The sequence below is a fragment of the Pseudopodoces humilis genome, chromosome 6 (genome assembly GCF_049639895.1).
Source record: "Pseudopodoces humilis isolate 2021_Gansu_Grassland_sample_001 chromosome 6, ASM4963989v1, whole genome shotgun sequence".
Lineage (NCBI taxonomy): Eukaryota > Metazoa > Chordata > Aves > Passeriformes > Paridae > Pseudopodoces > Pseudopodoces humilis.
Window position 1 is genome coordinate 12486399 of NC_142205.1, and position 15054 is coordinate 12501452.

Sequence of the window (15054 nt, forward strand, 5' to 3'; positions counted from 1 at the left end):
TGGAAAAAATTTTCTTTTATTTGAAAAGGAATGAAAAGTGAGCCAAGGTTAATTAGTTTTTGTTGTGATCTATTGAAATGGGACGAATTTTCCCTTAGCTGTGACTGAGTAAATGAAAGTAGAATCCCAAGTAAATCACTGAAGAGCAATAAATACAAGCATAAGCAAGTAAAACAGCAGTGATAATTAAAGTTGGAGTTTACAAACACTATTCACCTGGAATATTGACTTACGTTAGGAACAAAGCCTGGGGTCACAGCTTTCTCTAGAACAGCATCCCAGTTGACATCAGCTAGGTATGGAGAGTTTTGGATGTCTGCAAGGCTTGAAAGGCGGCACTCTGGGTCCTTAGTGAGGAGCTGTGATCAAGCACAAGGCATTTTCTAAGGGACTGGATGCCATATAGAAGAGTAAATAGATCACATACAGAAATTGTATGATCCATATTTATAAAGAAGAAAATAGCTAGGGAATCTTCTAACAGATGTTAGAAGTCCCATCTAAAAAAAAGAAAATTAAAAGTAATAACTCATAGGATATGAGTACAGTTTAATTGCCACCAGATGGCTGTTGCAGGCATGAAGTGTATAAATGTATTAGCAACAAAAGCCTGCTTACAAATACACAAGAGCCCACAAGAAATGAAGCACCACAGATCAATGCCACCCAATAATTTGTATTTTCTCTTTAATATTTTGGAAGTTACACTGACCATCCTGGCAGCAGTTAAAATTATCTACCTCAGTGCTCTATCTATTCAAAACTAGATTGCTAATTGCTGCAAAAGACATATTTTTTATTACTCTATTCAGACAGTCACAAATATTTCCTGTTTAAGTATCAATATTGATGATCTTAAATACCTAAAAGAAACAGATTATTTTTGCAGTTTGGCCAGACAATTAAAGCAAACAAAAAACTGAGATTTTAGGAAGAACAATTTTTAGGGTTGGATGCACTCAGAAAGAACCCTTCCTTGTAGCCTAGTGATGTTTCCAGCAAAGTGGCTCGACTTTTGTTGTTGCAACTATAGTAACATGGGACAGGAAGAAATACAGCCATTTTAATTTCTAATCTCTCTGTCTGGAAACTGCAGCAGAAATTCAGAGGGCAGAGTGCTCCTTCCCTCCCTGTCCCACTTGCATATCCAGAACTGGGTGGAAATGGGGTCAGGGCAGAGATGAGGAATTACTGATCCCCAAACATTTACTATCACTAATGAAGCAGATTTAAAATAAAAGAGATATTAAATTTTTACTTCTTTGAAGCCATGAAAAGCCTGAGTCTAAGTTTAAGAATACTGCATCTTCTGAAGAGAAAATAGCAACCCACTAACATTCAGAACATCCTAGAAATAAGCTCCGTTCTCTTATCCTTGAAATATTGACTACCTCATGTGTGTGTTTGTCTGACGCCTTTTCCAGCGTTGGAGGGGCTTCTGGAAGAGGAGAGAACAGAGGACAGAAGGTGTTTGTTCTTTCTTACCTTTTTCAGTAGTGCTATCATGCCCTTGCACCATGTGGATGAGTAGTGAACTCTTTCAATCTTGAACATGTTGAGTATCTCATCAATGGGGGTGGCTGAGTGAATTTCATAGGGCCTCTGGGATAAAGTTAAATCAATATGAAGTCAGCAAGAATGGATAACTGAGTGCAGACTATCCACATTTTCCTGAGCTCAGTATTGTCTATCTTAAAAATATCAAAACCACGAAAACATAATGATTTTGAGACTAATCCTTTGTATGTGTGCTTTTCTTTGGATGCAATGAATGTAATTACTCATAAATGCATTTTCTCTGAAAACTTTTCTCTTATGAAAGGAAGTATCAATTCAAATGAGATTAATAAATAATTTTGTTCCTGGGGCATTCTATGTGAAATGTGGATTGTTTACTACTTTTTTGCTTGTAATACTGGTGATCAGTTCTTGCGACCTAAGCCAACAAAATTGAAAAGAGTTGGCTGAAAGGAGCTTTGTCAGCCTAATTTTACTGAGTAGCAGATAAAGAAACTAAAAAATGCTCACAATAGTCTGTGTCAGAATTACAGTAAAAAAAAAAAAAAGACTCAAATCTCAATCCTTATCTTTGACTTTTTTAAAAATTCAAAATGAACACACTACATGGATCTGCTGTCATGTGTTTGCAGTGCCTAAATTCTTCTATAGATGAAGAAAAGCTCTGGTCTTTGGAGTGCATTGTCCATGAAGTTTTCTCTGATTTATCTGTTATTACATGCAGAATTTGGAAATAAAATACTACATATAAATTTATACTCCTGTTATTTTCTGTGCATATACTTGTATGTTTGAAGCAAGTTGCTACAATTATATTTAATGTATTTTTGTAAACAGGGACAGAGAGTGGATTGCTCGTGAATTAAGTTGTACCCAGCAGGTGATAAATATGTGATATGAGATGTGCAGCTAAATGCCACCCTAGCAGCAGTGTGAAAATTAATGCATCATAATTCATAAACAACACAGAGCTTCCTATCAATCCAATATCCTGAACAGCAAAGGGCAGACACTCATTACCTTGACTAAGAACTGATTCAGCCCTTGACTTTTGCTAGTTTTGTAGAAGATTATAATTTAAAACTATTTCTAGGTGTTAGTTATCTAATCTGTTAGGGAATCAAAGTCACACTTCATAAAGACCCAGGACATATTCTTATTCTGGGAAGATTCATGCACATATTTAACTTTCATATGAAACCAAGTGCATTCCAGGGTACTGGAGCGCTCTAAAAATAAATCCAAGGAAGGTCTAAATCTTTTTGCTTTAAGTCACATTCAGTTAGCCCATTGTAATTTAGATATATCATGTCCATATGAATTCAACAGGACCTAAATGTCTGATCTAAATGCATAATTTTCTTGAATTGGGTTCAAAATTGTCATTAGAAATAATCTGTCATATGCTTTTCTCTACATGTGGTAATGTTGCCATAAAACAGTTATTAAAAATGAAACTTTTACATGATTTCTGTCACCCAGAAGCAACCTACTGTTACTTAGCTTGATATAACAATGTGATCAATAAGATCATTGAGAAAGAACGTGCTCCAATTCTTGAATTCATTGAAAATGGCAATTAACTCTAAAATTAGCAACTATAAGGAATCATTAAAAGTTTTTTGTTAAGGATGTTTCTGCCCATGCATTTTTCCTGACAGGAAAATCCCTAAAGTTTACCTTATTTTCAAGATTATTAGCATTCTGAAGTCCTAATTTTTTGAGATTTGCAGAGATTTTACATGTTTTTATTAATTAATTCAAACTATAAATGGCCATTATAAATTTAGTCTCTTGAGGCCCTTCATACCTCTATCTCCCCAGTTTTTCATCTATTCAATCCACTCAAAGGTCCTATCCCTTCAGTTCTATTTTGTGGAAAAAAGAAAAAAAATCGGATTTGCTTTTTTCAGGCTTTTTTATCAAAGTCTGTTGGTTATTCACATTGCAGTGAAAGTCAGAATCTGGGAATCCTACCTACTACTCATTCCTTCACATTGTTGTCTCTATTGAATTCATAGCATAGACATTTATTGCAGCATATTTTAGCAGCTGTCTATAGCTCAGGAACAGTCTGACACATGACACAGTTTGCATCATACAGTTAAATTACTGTTAAATTTCATGTATCTTGTGAAAAGATCAATGTTTGATGCAAGGCTGTATGAATTTGCTTTTTTCTTGCTAGCTTTTTTATCAGTAGCTGGATAAGGAGAAAAATGTACCTACAACTTATTGAGAAATGTTAGTTGTACTATGGGTAACCAAAAACTGGTGCAGAAAGCTCAGTACTGGACACAACACGCTCCTGTATCTACAGGCTCATTTCAAGCAGAACATATTTTTGGCTGCCCTGCAGCAGGAAACCAGAAATGAGAATGGCTGGAATGCCTTGAGCACCCTGAGCAGTGGGGGCAAATAAAAACAATAATTCAGCTCAATGAAAAACAACTCATTTTTACTCATTTTTCTTTTACTTATCACCTCTTGAATTCAGGCTGTCAGCATCATAGGCTATGCACAGCTCTGAGGTGGAAAATCAAATTTGTGATGTTCCTTATTTCTAATGCTCCCTCCTTTCCTGCCTCCCGCAGGCACCAGGCTCCAGCTGCAGACAGCCCTGTGTCCGGTGCCCCATGCCACAGCCTCCTCTGTGCCCAGGGCTGCTGCTGCTGGCAGGGTGGGTTTCTCTGAGCACCCACCCGTGTTCTTGGTGGCATTGGGGCTGTTTCCTTGCTGCTGGACAGAGAGCTGTGGGAGCCTGCAGAAGCAGGGGCTGTGTGCTGCAGGTTTAGCTCCAGCCTTGTGTGCAAACTGTGCCTTCGTGGCCATCTGCTGCTGCGGCACACGGGGCTCCAGAGCTCACAGGGGTTGAGACAGCATTGTGCCTCGGGTTAAGCACATTTCCTCAACCCACTGCTACTTCTCTTGTGTCAGCTTAGGCCTCGTCTGGTCTAAAAAATTTTAAAAATATACATCTTTTCCTGTCCATACAGTGGTGTGGGCTGCCAAGCCATCCTCTGGCTTCCTCAGTAACCAACAGCTGCTCTTCTGGAGAAAACAAACAGCTGGCTTGGGTCACTTGAGCAGGTTCATATGGCAGTGTTTTTATTTAAGAAAAAATCTAACAAAAATTTGATTCAGTCTCAACTTTGCTTTGTTTGTAGCCAGACTGACTTATTCAGGAAAGACTGTATGGATCTTGGCAAATGGACATAATTCTATATTTATTAAAGTGAATTTGTCACATCAAAGTGATCTCTTGTGATTAGTCTTGGGAGTTCAGCTTTCATTAACAAACATTCATTGCTCTCCTTTCTTGGAGACACTCACTGATGAAAGGGTTGATATAAAACCATCAGGATATTCTCTTAATTTACTGTAAGTGCAGCCAGAACTACCATCTGTGGCAAGGACTGAGGATGTATTATGCTCATCACTGCCAGACTAACTTCTCAGGAAGAATGTCAGTCTAAAAACTCCCTAAGGTTTGAGAATTATGGTAGAGAAAAAATGATAATAATTGTTAGTTTGCTGTTTTTGTTAAGAAAGGTGTTTAGTACTCCTCTACTTTGAGAGATGAAACTCTGCATAGGAGAGTCTTTGCATGGGAGACATTTTTGTCTCAGGAGCATGGCTTTTGTTATTTCTATGGAAATACAAAATAGATTGGCCAAATTTTAGGCCTTTGAAAAATGTAGCTTCTGAATTAGCAATATGCAGACACCCTGAAATTATATTTTCCATTTAAAAGTAGGAATAATAATTATTCTTTACTTTTATTTTCCTTTATCTATCATCCTACATGAAATTGTGAGATCTTGTGAGTTGGATTGCCTGGCAAGACGAGGTAGCAGAACTGTATTAGTGTCATAACATAAAAAAGCATACTGCAATGCAATAAAATCCCCTTTGCAAAACAGGAATGAAAAATAATTTAAAAACCCCAAACAGCTGCTTTAGCTACATCATCACCATGAAATATTATCTAAATTACTGTTTTCCATGGGGAATAGTAAATATTAAAGCAACTGACTGAAATCCTTTGAACCAAAAGAATTTTCCATTATCTTCTGTGATATTAGACCATGCTCAGGAAGATTTTTCATTAAGCTTATTCACATAATTGATTAGATAAGAAACAAATGCACTGGCAAATAATAACTTTCTGTAGCTGGGCCAAGCATTTTAGGATTACATTAGATCTCTTATGGTATTAGCCAAGAGAATCAAAAATATTATATATATATATATAAAAGCATTATAAAGAAGCCATTAAGCATCGGGCCTTTACTTAGTCAAATTGGGGCAGATTTTCCTAATATATTTGAGTGTGGGATGAAACTCTTCCAAGAGTGTTTTCACCTGGGAAAGAATCAGGACAACATTCCTGACCTGGGCCTTGTACACTCAAATTTCATCCTGAAGAGTGCACTCAGGGGTACTGCAAACTTGATATTTTTGTTAGATAACAACAAACTTCATTCTTACCCAACCCCTCAGTAATTCATATGCTGTAATTCCTAATGACCACCAGTCTACTGGGTACGAGTATCCTGGACCTCCATCCATAAAAGCCTGGAACACTTCTGGAGCTAAAATAATAAATCAAATTGAACAAAAAAGCATTTTGTTAAGGTTAGACTATGGGTATTATTTCACAGCTGAAAAATTAATGAAGACTCAACAAACTGTAATTAAATAGGTTTGGAAGCACAGCACTTTCAGGGTGTACTTTCAGTGCTTTGTTTTACTGATAGCAAGCAACTTTTGCCAGTCAGGGTATTTCAAAAGTCAGTAATTTCATATATTAATTCTTACCTGTTTCATTTAAGTTTTATGTTATGTGAATAAAAATAAATAATAGGAGGGGAATTCTTAGTCTGAAGTGTGACTTAGAACATTTAGGGCAATGTAAACATTTTATGGGAAAAATATCTGCCAGGTGAGATGATTCTTCTTGATTGATGGTGTTGGATGTGGTAAATCTCATCCTTATTCTACATTTGGATAGAACTAATCAGAAAGGCTTTAAAGGTATTCAACATAGGAAAATGGTACTAAATAGAAATCCTGACACTGATTTTATGATGTGAGAAGCTGTCATGACTGGAAGAAAACACTTTGTCAATGAAGTAATGACTTCCATAAAAGTAACTTCTGTGGAGGAAAAGAAAACAAATTTTCAAAACAAGGATTCACTTTGTCTAATTTCATGAAAAAACCAGTACTAAATAATGCTACTTTAATTTCTTCAGAAAACCAGATATAAATAAGAGCGGATATGAAATGAAATTGAAATGAAATGAAATGAAATAAAATGAAATGAAATGAAATGAAATTAAATTAAATTAAATTAAGTGAAAACTTGGTCATGCTTTTCTAATGATTTAACAGCAGAATCTCAGCACGCTTTGTGAAAACAACACTTTCACTGGAGATCATCTAAACAACACTGTCCTCAGCCATCATGCCAGATTACAATTACCATGTGAGCCTCTTCTGGCCATGATACGGATTCTAATGTACCACATTGTCCCCTTGTTTCCATGGCCTCACTTTGTGATGTGCACACTGCAGTGAATGATGTAGTCTGGTCACACTTCTGACTGGCAGTTTGGGATTCCACTACTTATGGCATCTAGAGAAGCACCTTTAATAAATGGAAAGGCATTCTTTTTAGAAGAGTTTTTATAGTCTTTGCCTTATGGATGGCAACCTAACGATTTAGACCAGAACTTTCCAGACTTGACTTCAGAAAGTCTTCAAGAACCAAATATAATAAAAGATTTCAGCGTCCATTCATTAGTTATGACAAACCTCTAATCTGTAGAATAAAAAGCTGTGAATGTATGAAAGTGGTCTTATACTCATTGACCAGCAGGATCATGTCTAAACATGTTTGGTATGAGACCTGCAGGCACCTAAACAAACATTTTTTCTGGAATGCGTGTGTTTGGAAAATAGATGACCAGTGGATCTCTGGCAGAGGAAAACTTACACTGTAATAAGTTACATAAATCAACAGTGCCATAAAGAGTCATTACACTGACTTAACTCTGTCTCACCTCCAGATGACATAGCTTCCCTTGGCATGCTCTGCCTTTGTGTCTATTTCAACTCTTATTTGCATGCTGCTGGTGTGTAGGCACATCCTAAAGGGGTGCAGTCTATCAGAAAGATGGATGGTGAGAGCATAAGCAGGATTCTTTTTATTACTTCAGTGGATCGATGCACTTAAATTGCACATCAGGCACCAAACTTGTATTTTGAATATCACCATAGGAACCTTGTAGTGAAGGTTTGCTTGATTTAGCCCCATTTGTTATGGTTTTTGCCCACCATGCCAAGATGATGTACAATATCTCATTACAGAAATGCCTTTTGGCATTTTTACTGAACTATGCAAGTGTAATACTGGTTTTGCTATTTCTTTTATAGATTTAACATTTTAATAATGAGACAGGTCACTATCTGATTTCTGTGAGATAGAGGTAAAAGCACTTTATTGATGTTACCTATGATATTGCCAGAATGGTGCAGGTGTTTTGCTAATTTAGTGACTGAGCTATTGACTTAAATTTTATTTTATTTTATCTTATTGTTCTAAAATTCTCAAGGTCAACTCATCCTATATTAGGCAGATCAGCAGAAAATGTTTTCTTTTGCCCTGGAGTTTTGAAGCTGTTTTCTCACCTTATGCTGATGGCATTCTTAGGTCAGAATATGAGCAGTTAAGGTCCCAGTTTTAAAGCAGATAGCCCACACTAACAGCATTATTTTCAGTCCAGCTGGAATGCCTCTCTGCTTTCCATCAGCTCCACTGAAGCGGTTGTAAACACTCACTTCCCATGAGGGGGGGACTGGCAGAGGGTGCAATATGATTTGCAGTATCCTATACAGGTTTTTTCTCAGGGTGAAATCTCATCCATGTTGAAGCCAGAAGACCTTTCTCTAGTTTGACAAGACAGTTAAACACCCATTTCACACCAAGCTTGTGCTTAATGTGTCTAAAATGATTTTTGAACTGAGACATTTGGTGCAAACGAAGGGCTCCAGGCTGTGTGCAGACTTCTGGAGTTTGCCTGCTCATTCAGAAACAGCATGATTTTACAGAACGACAACAGACCCTCCAAGTCATAGAATTAGCCAAGCTCTGAAGAACTAGAGCCATGAAATACAGGACATAATATTAAGTTTTTCTGTGAGAAATAACTGTTCCTAGAGAACCAATTCAGAGTGCAAATTGGTTAGGAAAAAAGCAAATAAAAACTCTGAAAGATGAAATTGTGCATTGATTTTCTTTAATATTGTTACCTAAATAGACTATCTGCAATCTTTTAAAATTTGAACTTAATCCCAGGGTCAGCTTGGACAGCCATCCTTCAGCCCGCTCTGGGCAGATTCTTCCAAAGGATGACCAGATTTGAGCTTGCCAGCTTGGAGCAAGGGCAGCAGCTCAGTTGTGTGTGCCCATTGTGAACACATCCTCTCTTGCCATACAGATTTAGGACAAGAAGAATACTTCACCTTTCACCCCCATGCATCTACATGGGCAGAAGTATTCTGCCTTTAAGAGTTTGTGTGAACAAGAGCGAGAGTACCTGCAAGAGAAATGTTCATATCTTTTTCCTTCAGCAGTTTCCACTGAACAAAGGCTTTTCAGGAAAATAAATGGTTTAATATTGGGTTTGATCCTGCACTTTGTTTGGCTAAGAGCTGTAGTTACAATTGCATGCACTTAGGGGAAAGGCAGTAGATGTTTGCATGGCAGAAGCTCAACTTTTAAACAGTGAAGATAAATCAAGTCTAGCAGCAAGAGTGAAATCAAAGAAAAGTAGAGAAATGTTGCAATTGGTAGATCCCACAGGTCCTCACAGCTCCCCTGACCTAATTTCTTTGATATGATGGAGAACTGCATATTCCTAGAGCTGCCTGAAGAATGACTCAAGAGCAGGAACCTGGTGCAGCCTCACTGCTCTCCCTGCTTTGAGCAGAGTTGGAGCAGAGCTCCTGGGGGCCCTGCTATCATGAGTCACCCAACAATCCTGTGATCCTGGCGAAGCTCAAGCAGCCAGCTCCTCACAGCACATCTGAGTGGGACCACTGAGGCCAAAACCCTCCATGGGATCTTTACAGCTTCTTCCTCTTGGCAGTCATCATGAACTGCATGGACTCTTCACCTCTGCTCTGATACCTGGAAAACCTATCACCCAAAGTAATGGGAACTTTTAAAAGTGTGGAACTCAGAAGACTGCAGCCTTTTTGTTTGGGTTATTGCTCTTCACATTTCACAAAGTGTGATCTGACACCTTTCATGCACTTTTTTGAAAACTACAAAGAAATACCCTTTAAATACCAATGGCATTCCAAGATAGGGCATCTGTACTAATTTTAACAGAGCAAATAAAATTAGGAATGTCTCTTTGCCTTATATAAAAATGAGTAATCGCACATACTAACTTTGGCAACTAGCCAAGTAAAAGTCCTTCTATTGTTTCTTTTCTGCATCTATATTTTTCTCTTAATAATACACTTTCATTATTTTACTATTTACCTGCTCTGCTTTCTTGAAAAGTTACACAAATTAATCCACATTTGTACTGTATTGTGTGCTTCAGTGCATTTCTTGGTTGTCTCCAATACAAATACCCAGTCAATACTTTTTTCCAATAAATTAAAAGAAATCCTCTTCAGAAATGTATCTTTTTATGCTTTTGCACTGTATCTTTTTAATAATGCCATACTACTACAGACTGTAGAAAGTAAATAAATGGTTATTTCTCTCTAAAATAAAACCATACTAGAGGACAACATACAAACAAATTGAATGTGAAAGCAAATCTAGTGGGTCTGCATCCATCTCAGAAGCAATAGCATACTGGGATATCCTTACTCCTGTTCTGTAGGTTTGTGCAAAAGGCAGTAGTATGGGACAAATCCATTAATGTATATAACTATCCACTGGAATTTTCATATCAGTCATATGATCTGCAATGTGAATTTTGTAGACGATGCACCTCATCTTGTATTCATATTTTCTTAAAGAACTGTAACAAAAATAAAGTTATAAAAAAGGAAATTTTATGTACCTGGTTGGTAATTATCTACCTTTAATTGTGGAAAGATATTAGTATCTAGCAATATAATTCATGAGCTTGAAATAAAAGAGAATATCCATGTAAATGCAAATAATACTAAACCAAATTTTCACTATTTTTTCCCATTGTAAAATTCCATTTTGTACAAAGAATAAAACATTTTAAATAGGGTTTCTGAAAATCTGCTGAGTATTCATTGGTATCACAACTTCATAAGCTATAAGTGCCCTGGGTCTCTGAAATTCAGACTATTTTTAATTTGGTGCTCAGAGGTGATTTTGAAAATGCTGTCCATGATAAAATGATCAATTTGAGGTCCATGTCTTGGTGTGGTAGGCAAAAAGAATGGCTGCTATTATTTCTGATGGAGCATCTACATACTAACAAATCAGTCTATTCAAGCAATAACTTGCAAGTCAGTCTTGCAGGATGGATTACTCTAAGGAGCTGTCCGTCCATGAAAAGCTAAATGTTTGCAATGACATCTGGTCATCAGTTCCTGCACAATGCCCTGTGACAGTGTTATTAATATGAGAAACTGAGAATGAAACAAAAAAAAAACCCAAAAAAACATAGTGTTTTTTTCTCTTTTTTTTTTTTTTTTTATGATCCAGTTCAGGTGGCTATGTCCAAAACATTTCTTAAGAATTAAATCCCTGACATTGCTCATCCAGTTGTCTAGCTACTGCTCTCTGATGTTTTTTTGCATCTCAGCAGAGACCCTACATGTCACTAAGGGGAATCAGAGGTTTGTGTTTTACTGGAGGGGTTGCAAAGCAACACACTCTGCTGTAGTCATTGCAGCAAAACATACTTCAGTGGCATGGATCTTATTGTAGTGCCCGAGATTCCAGATTAGAAAATACATTCCAGTGTCATTAACTGAGATTCAGCATAATATCACACTGCCAGGTATCATTCTCCTTCCACATATTAGTCCCTGATCTTGGGGAAAAAAAATGTGTGTATAAATTGATATATACACATATATATGATACACACAGCATAAGCAATATTTTGATTGACTAGCACAGGACAAGCTGTTGAAATGTTAGATGTTTGCAAATTTTAAATGTGTGAATGATGATGCATAGAGCACACTTATAGCTTCACCTTGCTGAATCAGGCTTAAGGCATGACAGATTGAGCTGAATAAAAAATGAACTTGATTTTTGGAATAATATTCCAAGAACCCTGAACTGAGATGTTTCAGTGAAATGTTAATTGCTTTCTCAACACTGTGATGAGAAAATATTATTTTTCACTTTCCCCTGAGAAGTAAATTCAGGGGTCAATAATTTTTCTGGATCTTTTTTTTTAATAGAAAACAGAAATTAAACTACAATAATGACCAGTGATCTTCTATCCAGAGTAGAAGCTGTTTCAAGAGCAAAATGGAAGAAAACAACTTCTCTCTCCCTGAATATAAATGTAGATTAAGTAAGCTATCAGTTTACCTCCTAGTGTTTACTTTCTCATGTGCTAAAAAGGTCTAAATTATAATGGTCAGCCTTCTGACTCAGACCTTTAGACTAGCCAGCTGCTAACTTGTGTTTTATAAGGCAAAATGCTGCTTAAAGCCTGGGCATGCTGGGATAGCAATTTTCTAGTGTGAGGTTTATACTTGTTCTAGCCATGTAACTGATTTTGCACCATTATTCACATTATACACCTCAATAGTTTTAATACTCATATTTAATGCAATTATTCAATCAAAGTAAATAATTTAGATACCATTACCTGAAAACAGACATGGCATTTAGAACGCCTTATTAGTTTTCCATATGGCTATATAACCTCTCCTGCCCTTATTCAGCGTGCTATCCTCATACAACCCCCTGCTTTACTCAACCACTGAACAGAACTCACTTCTTGACCTTGCACAGAGAAGTCCTTAGTGCCTGAACATCTGGATCAGCCTCAGAGAAATAACCTCGAGTTGCTACCCCTGTTGAAAGAAAGCCCAGCAGCCACGAGCATCTTGCTTGATCAATAATGGTCTCCCATTATTGAGCATGAAATTGTGCCCAGGCACCTTTGTTACTTCATACAAAAGCTCACAGTGGCTGCAGGGCCAGTTTTTCTAGCAATGTTTAGACAGGATTTTGTCCAAAAATGTCCATTTGGTGTTTGGAAGATTGTTCCAGTGTATAGACAGCAGCTCTTCTGCCCAGTACTGAAATTAGAGGGTCTGCCTAGCTGGGGATTTTCAGGACAGGCTGTGCCTGACACACCAGGACTGTTACATGCTCCTGCATCACATACTCCTACCAGGTTAGAAAATAACTTTGCACCAGTTTATGCACACAGAAACCTGGGGGGGGGGGGGGGGGGGGGGTTGGCCTGACCAAAAAACGGGAATTATCCAGGGGGCAGAATGGCCCTGCTGGACCTCTGCTCCCCTCAGATCTGCCTGCAGAGGTCCACAACACACCAGGCCCTTTCAGGCAATAAAAACCCAAACAAACAATTTAACAAATAAAAAGCCCAAACCCAAACTACCTCTTGAACTTAGAGTGGGGTATTTATTAACTGAAATAGTCAAAGGAATTATATTGTATTAGTAGTTTTTCTGGAAGATCTTAAAGGATGGTAGCAGGTCAGAAAGTGTAAAGCGAAGAGCAGCTGGAGGTAATAACTTTCCTGATCTCCTGAGGCTCCTCAGCTTCTTCTCTTCCTACTCATTAGCGCCAGAGTGGAACCCAAACCTGAATGCCTGCTCACAGCTCAGTGTTTAATCCCTTCAGCCACACAGCTCCTGGCATGAGCTGAAAATCCCATCGGTGTGGGGTGTACTGATTTCAGCACCTCAAAGTCTCACACAGGCACTCTGAGTTCTTGCTTATCAGAACAAACAGAAGCCTCCCTTGTCATGCTGACATCGTGAGATTTTCCTGGGATCAAAGGTCAGGTAAAGATATGACCACAGAAACTCTGCAGTCAGGCAGTCAAACCTCCTGTGGTATAAAAGTAAGCTTTTCAAAAACCTAAACACTGCCTTACCTGCATTCAAAATGCAATGAGCTGCAAAACATTATTTAATTTCAAAGCACTGTTTAATATGACTCCAAGAAAGACCAAAGCTTGACCACTTTTGAAAAGTCGATTCAAGACTTTCCCTGGTATATTTTAACTATCTGAGGAACAAATTTAGCTCTATGGGATAATTTTTTCTACGTGAAAGGTTGCTATCAGGACATCCACTGGCTTTCCTCTGAGTTCAATAGTACACTTACACAGTATTAATTGATAAATATGGATGACACATACGTTTTAGTTCAGTGGACCAGTATAAATCCACAATCCTCTGGTAATCTCAGGCATACAGACATTCTTCACCATGACAGCAGACTATGAAAGGAGCTGTGAAAACTTGAGATAATACGCCTGTGAGATAGGAATGGGGTAGTTGAAACGTTTCACATAATTTATGACTGATTTTATTGACTTTGGATTTTTGTCAGGTGTATTTGTGTAACAAAATGTATTTTATTGGTTTGATTTGAGGTAAAGTCACAGTTCATCATTTGAGTATCTTCAGTCTCTGCAGAGAAAAACATCAAAGACTCTACCTAGTTCCCCCAAACCCTCCTACCACTAAAACCAAAAGCTCCCAAAACACCAAAACAAAAATAAGCAGTAACAGAAACAAAACCACACAAAAAGCACACATAAAAAAACCAAACAAACTTTAAACCCCACAAAATATAACCTGTGAATGGAAAGCTTTTGCAACACTCAAAAATAATACACAGATCTATGGAAATTGATCATTCCAAAATATTTCAACACACATAAAATTGCCAAAGTGAGGAATGCTGAAACCTGTTATATTTTCTAGATGTGTTTTACTGTTTAACTTTTGGGTTTATAGCTGAGTACTCTATTGCAGGGTAGAGGGCCATCACTGCAGATGGGTGCCCAGCACAGAGCATGTTCTTTGAGACACACAGATATTTCTTGCAGCCTTGTTCACGAGGGAGCAATTTAAGAAATGTCTTTTCTTTTTGTTTTTTGTGGGGTTTTCTTGTCACTCATAAAGATGGAACAGTGTTGAAAGTAGCAAGGCCTTACACAGGTGCTTCCAGTCAGGTGAGCACACACTTCCCTTTCTCATAAGAGGCCAAAGTAATATCCTTCTGCAGGAGAAAAGAGCCATAACTGAACAGACCAGCAGATGCAGGGACCATGTCCTGCCCTGGCTTTACTGGTCCACATCCCAGTGCAGAATAGAGGGAGTCCTCTGCACTGCTGGTGGTGGTTTGCTGCCAGCAGCTGTGCCTGCCAGAAGCCAGCCTGGTCTCAAAGGACTGTTTGCTTTGCTTGCCAGGGTAGGATGGCAGCCTGAAACAGTATGAGTTTGCAAAGAGCTATTCCTGCAATAAAGCCTTGACAATACCCTCAGTCATGGGTGTTGTAAGAGGTCTGAGCAGTG

General features: G+C 37.9%; 1 protein-coding gene across 1 annotated transcript in view; it reads right to left on the reverse strand.

Annotated features, from left to right (window-relative positions):
• The window catches only part of STK32B (serine/threonine kinase 32B), a 153243-nt gene that overhangs the window by 23829 nt on the left and 114360 nt on the right, over positions 1–15054 (reverse strand). Inside the window, exons 7-9 of the mRNA XM_005517847.2 lie at positions 6010–6113; positions 1486–1602; positions 234–359 (exon numbers count right to left, since the gene is read on the reverse strand). Coding sequence (XP_005517904.1) covers positions 234–359; positions 1486–1602; positions 6010–6113 — 347 coding nt within the window. The remainder of the gene's footprint in view (positions 1–233; positions 360–1485; positions 1603–6009; positions 6114–15054) is intronic.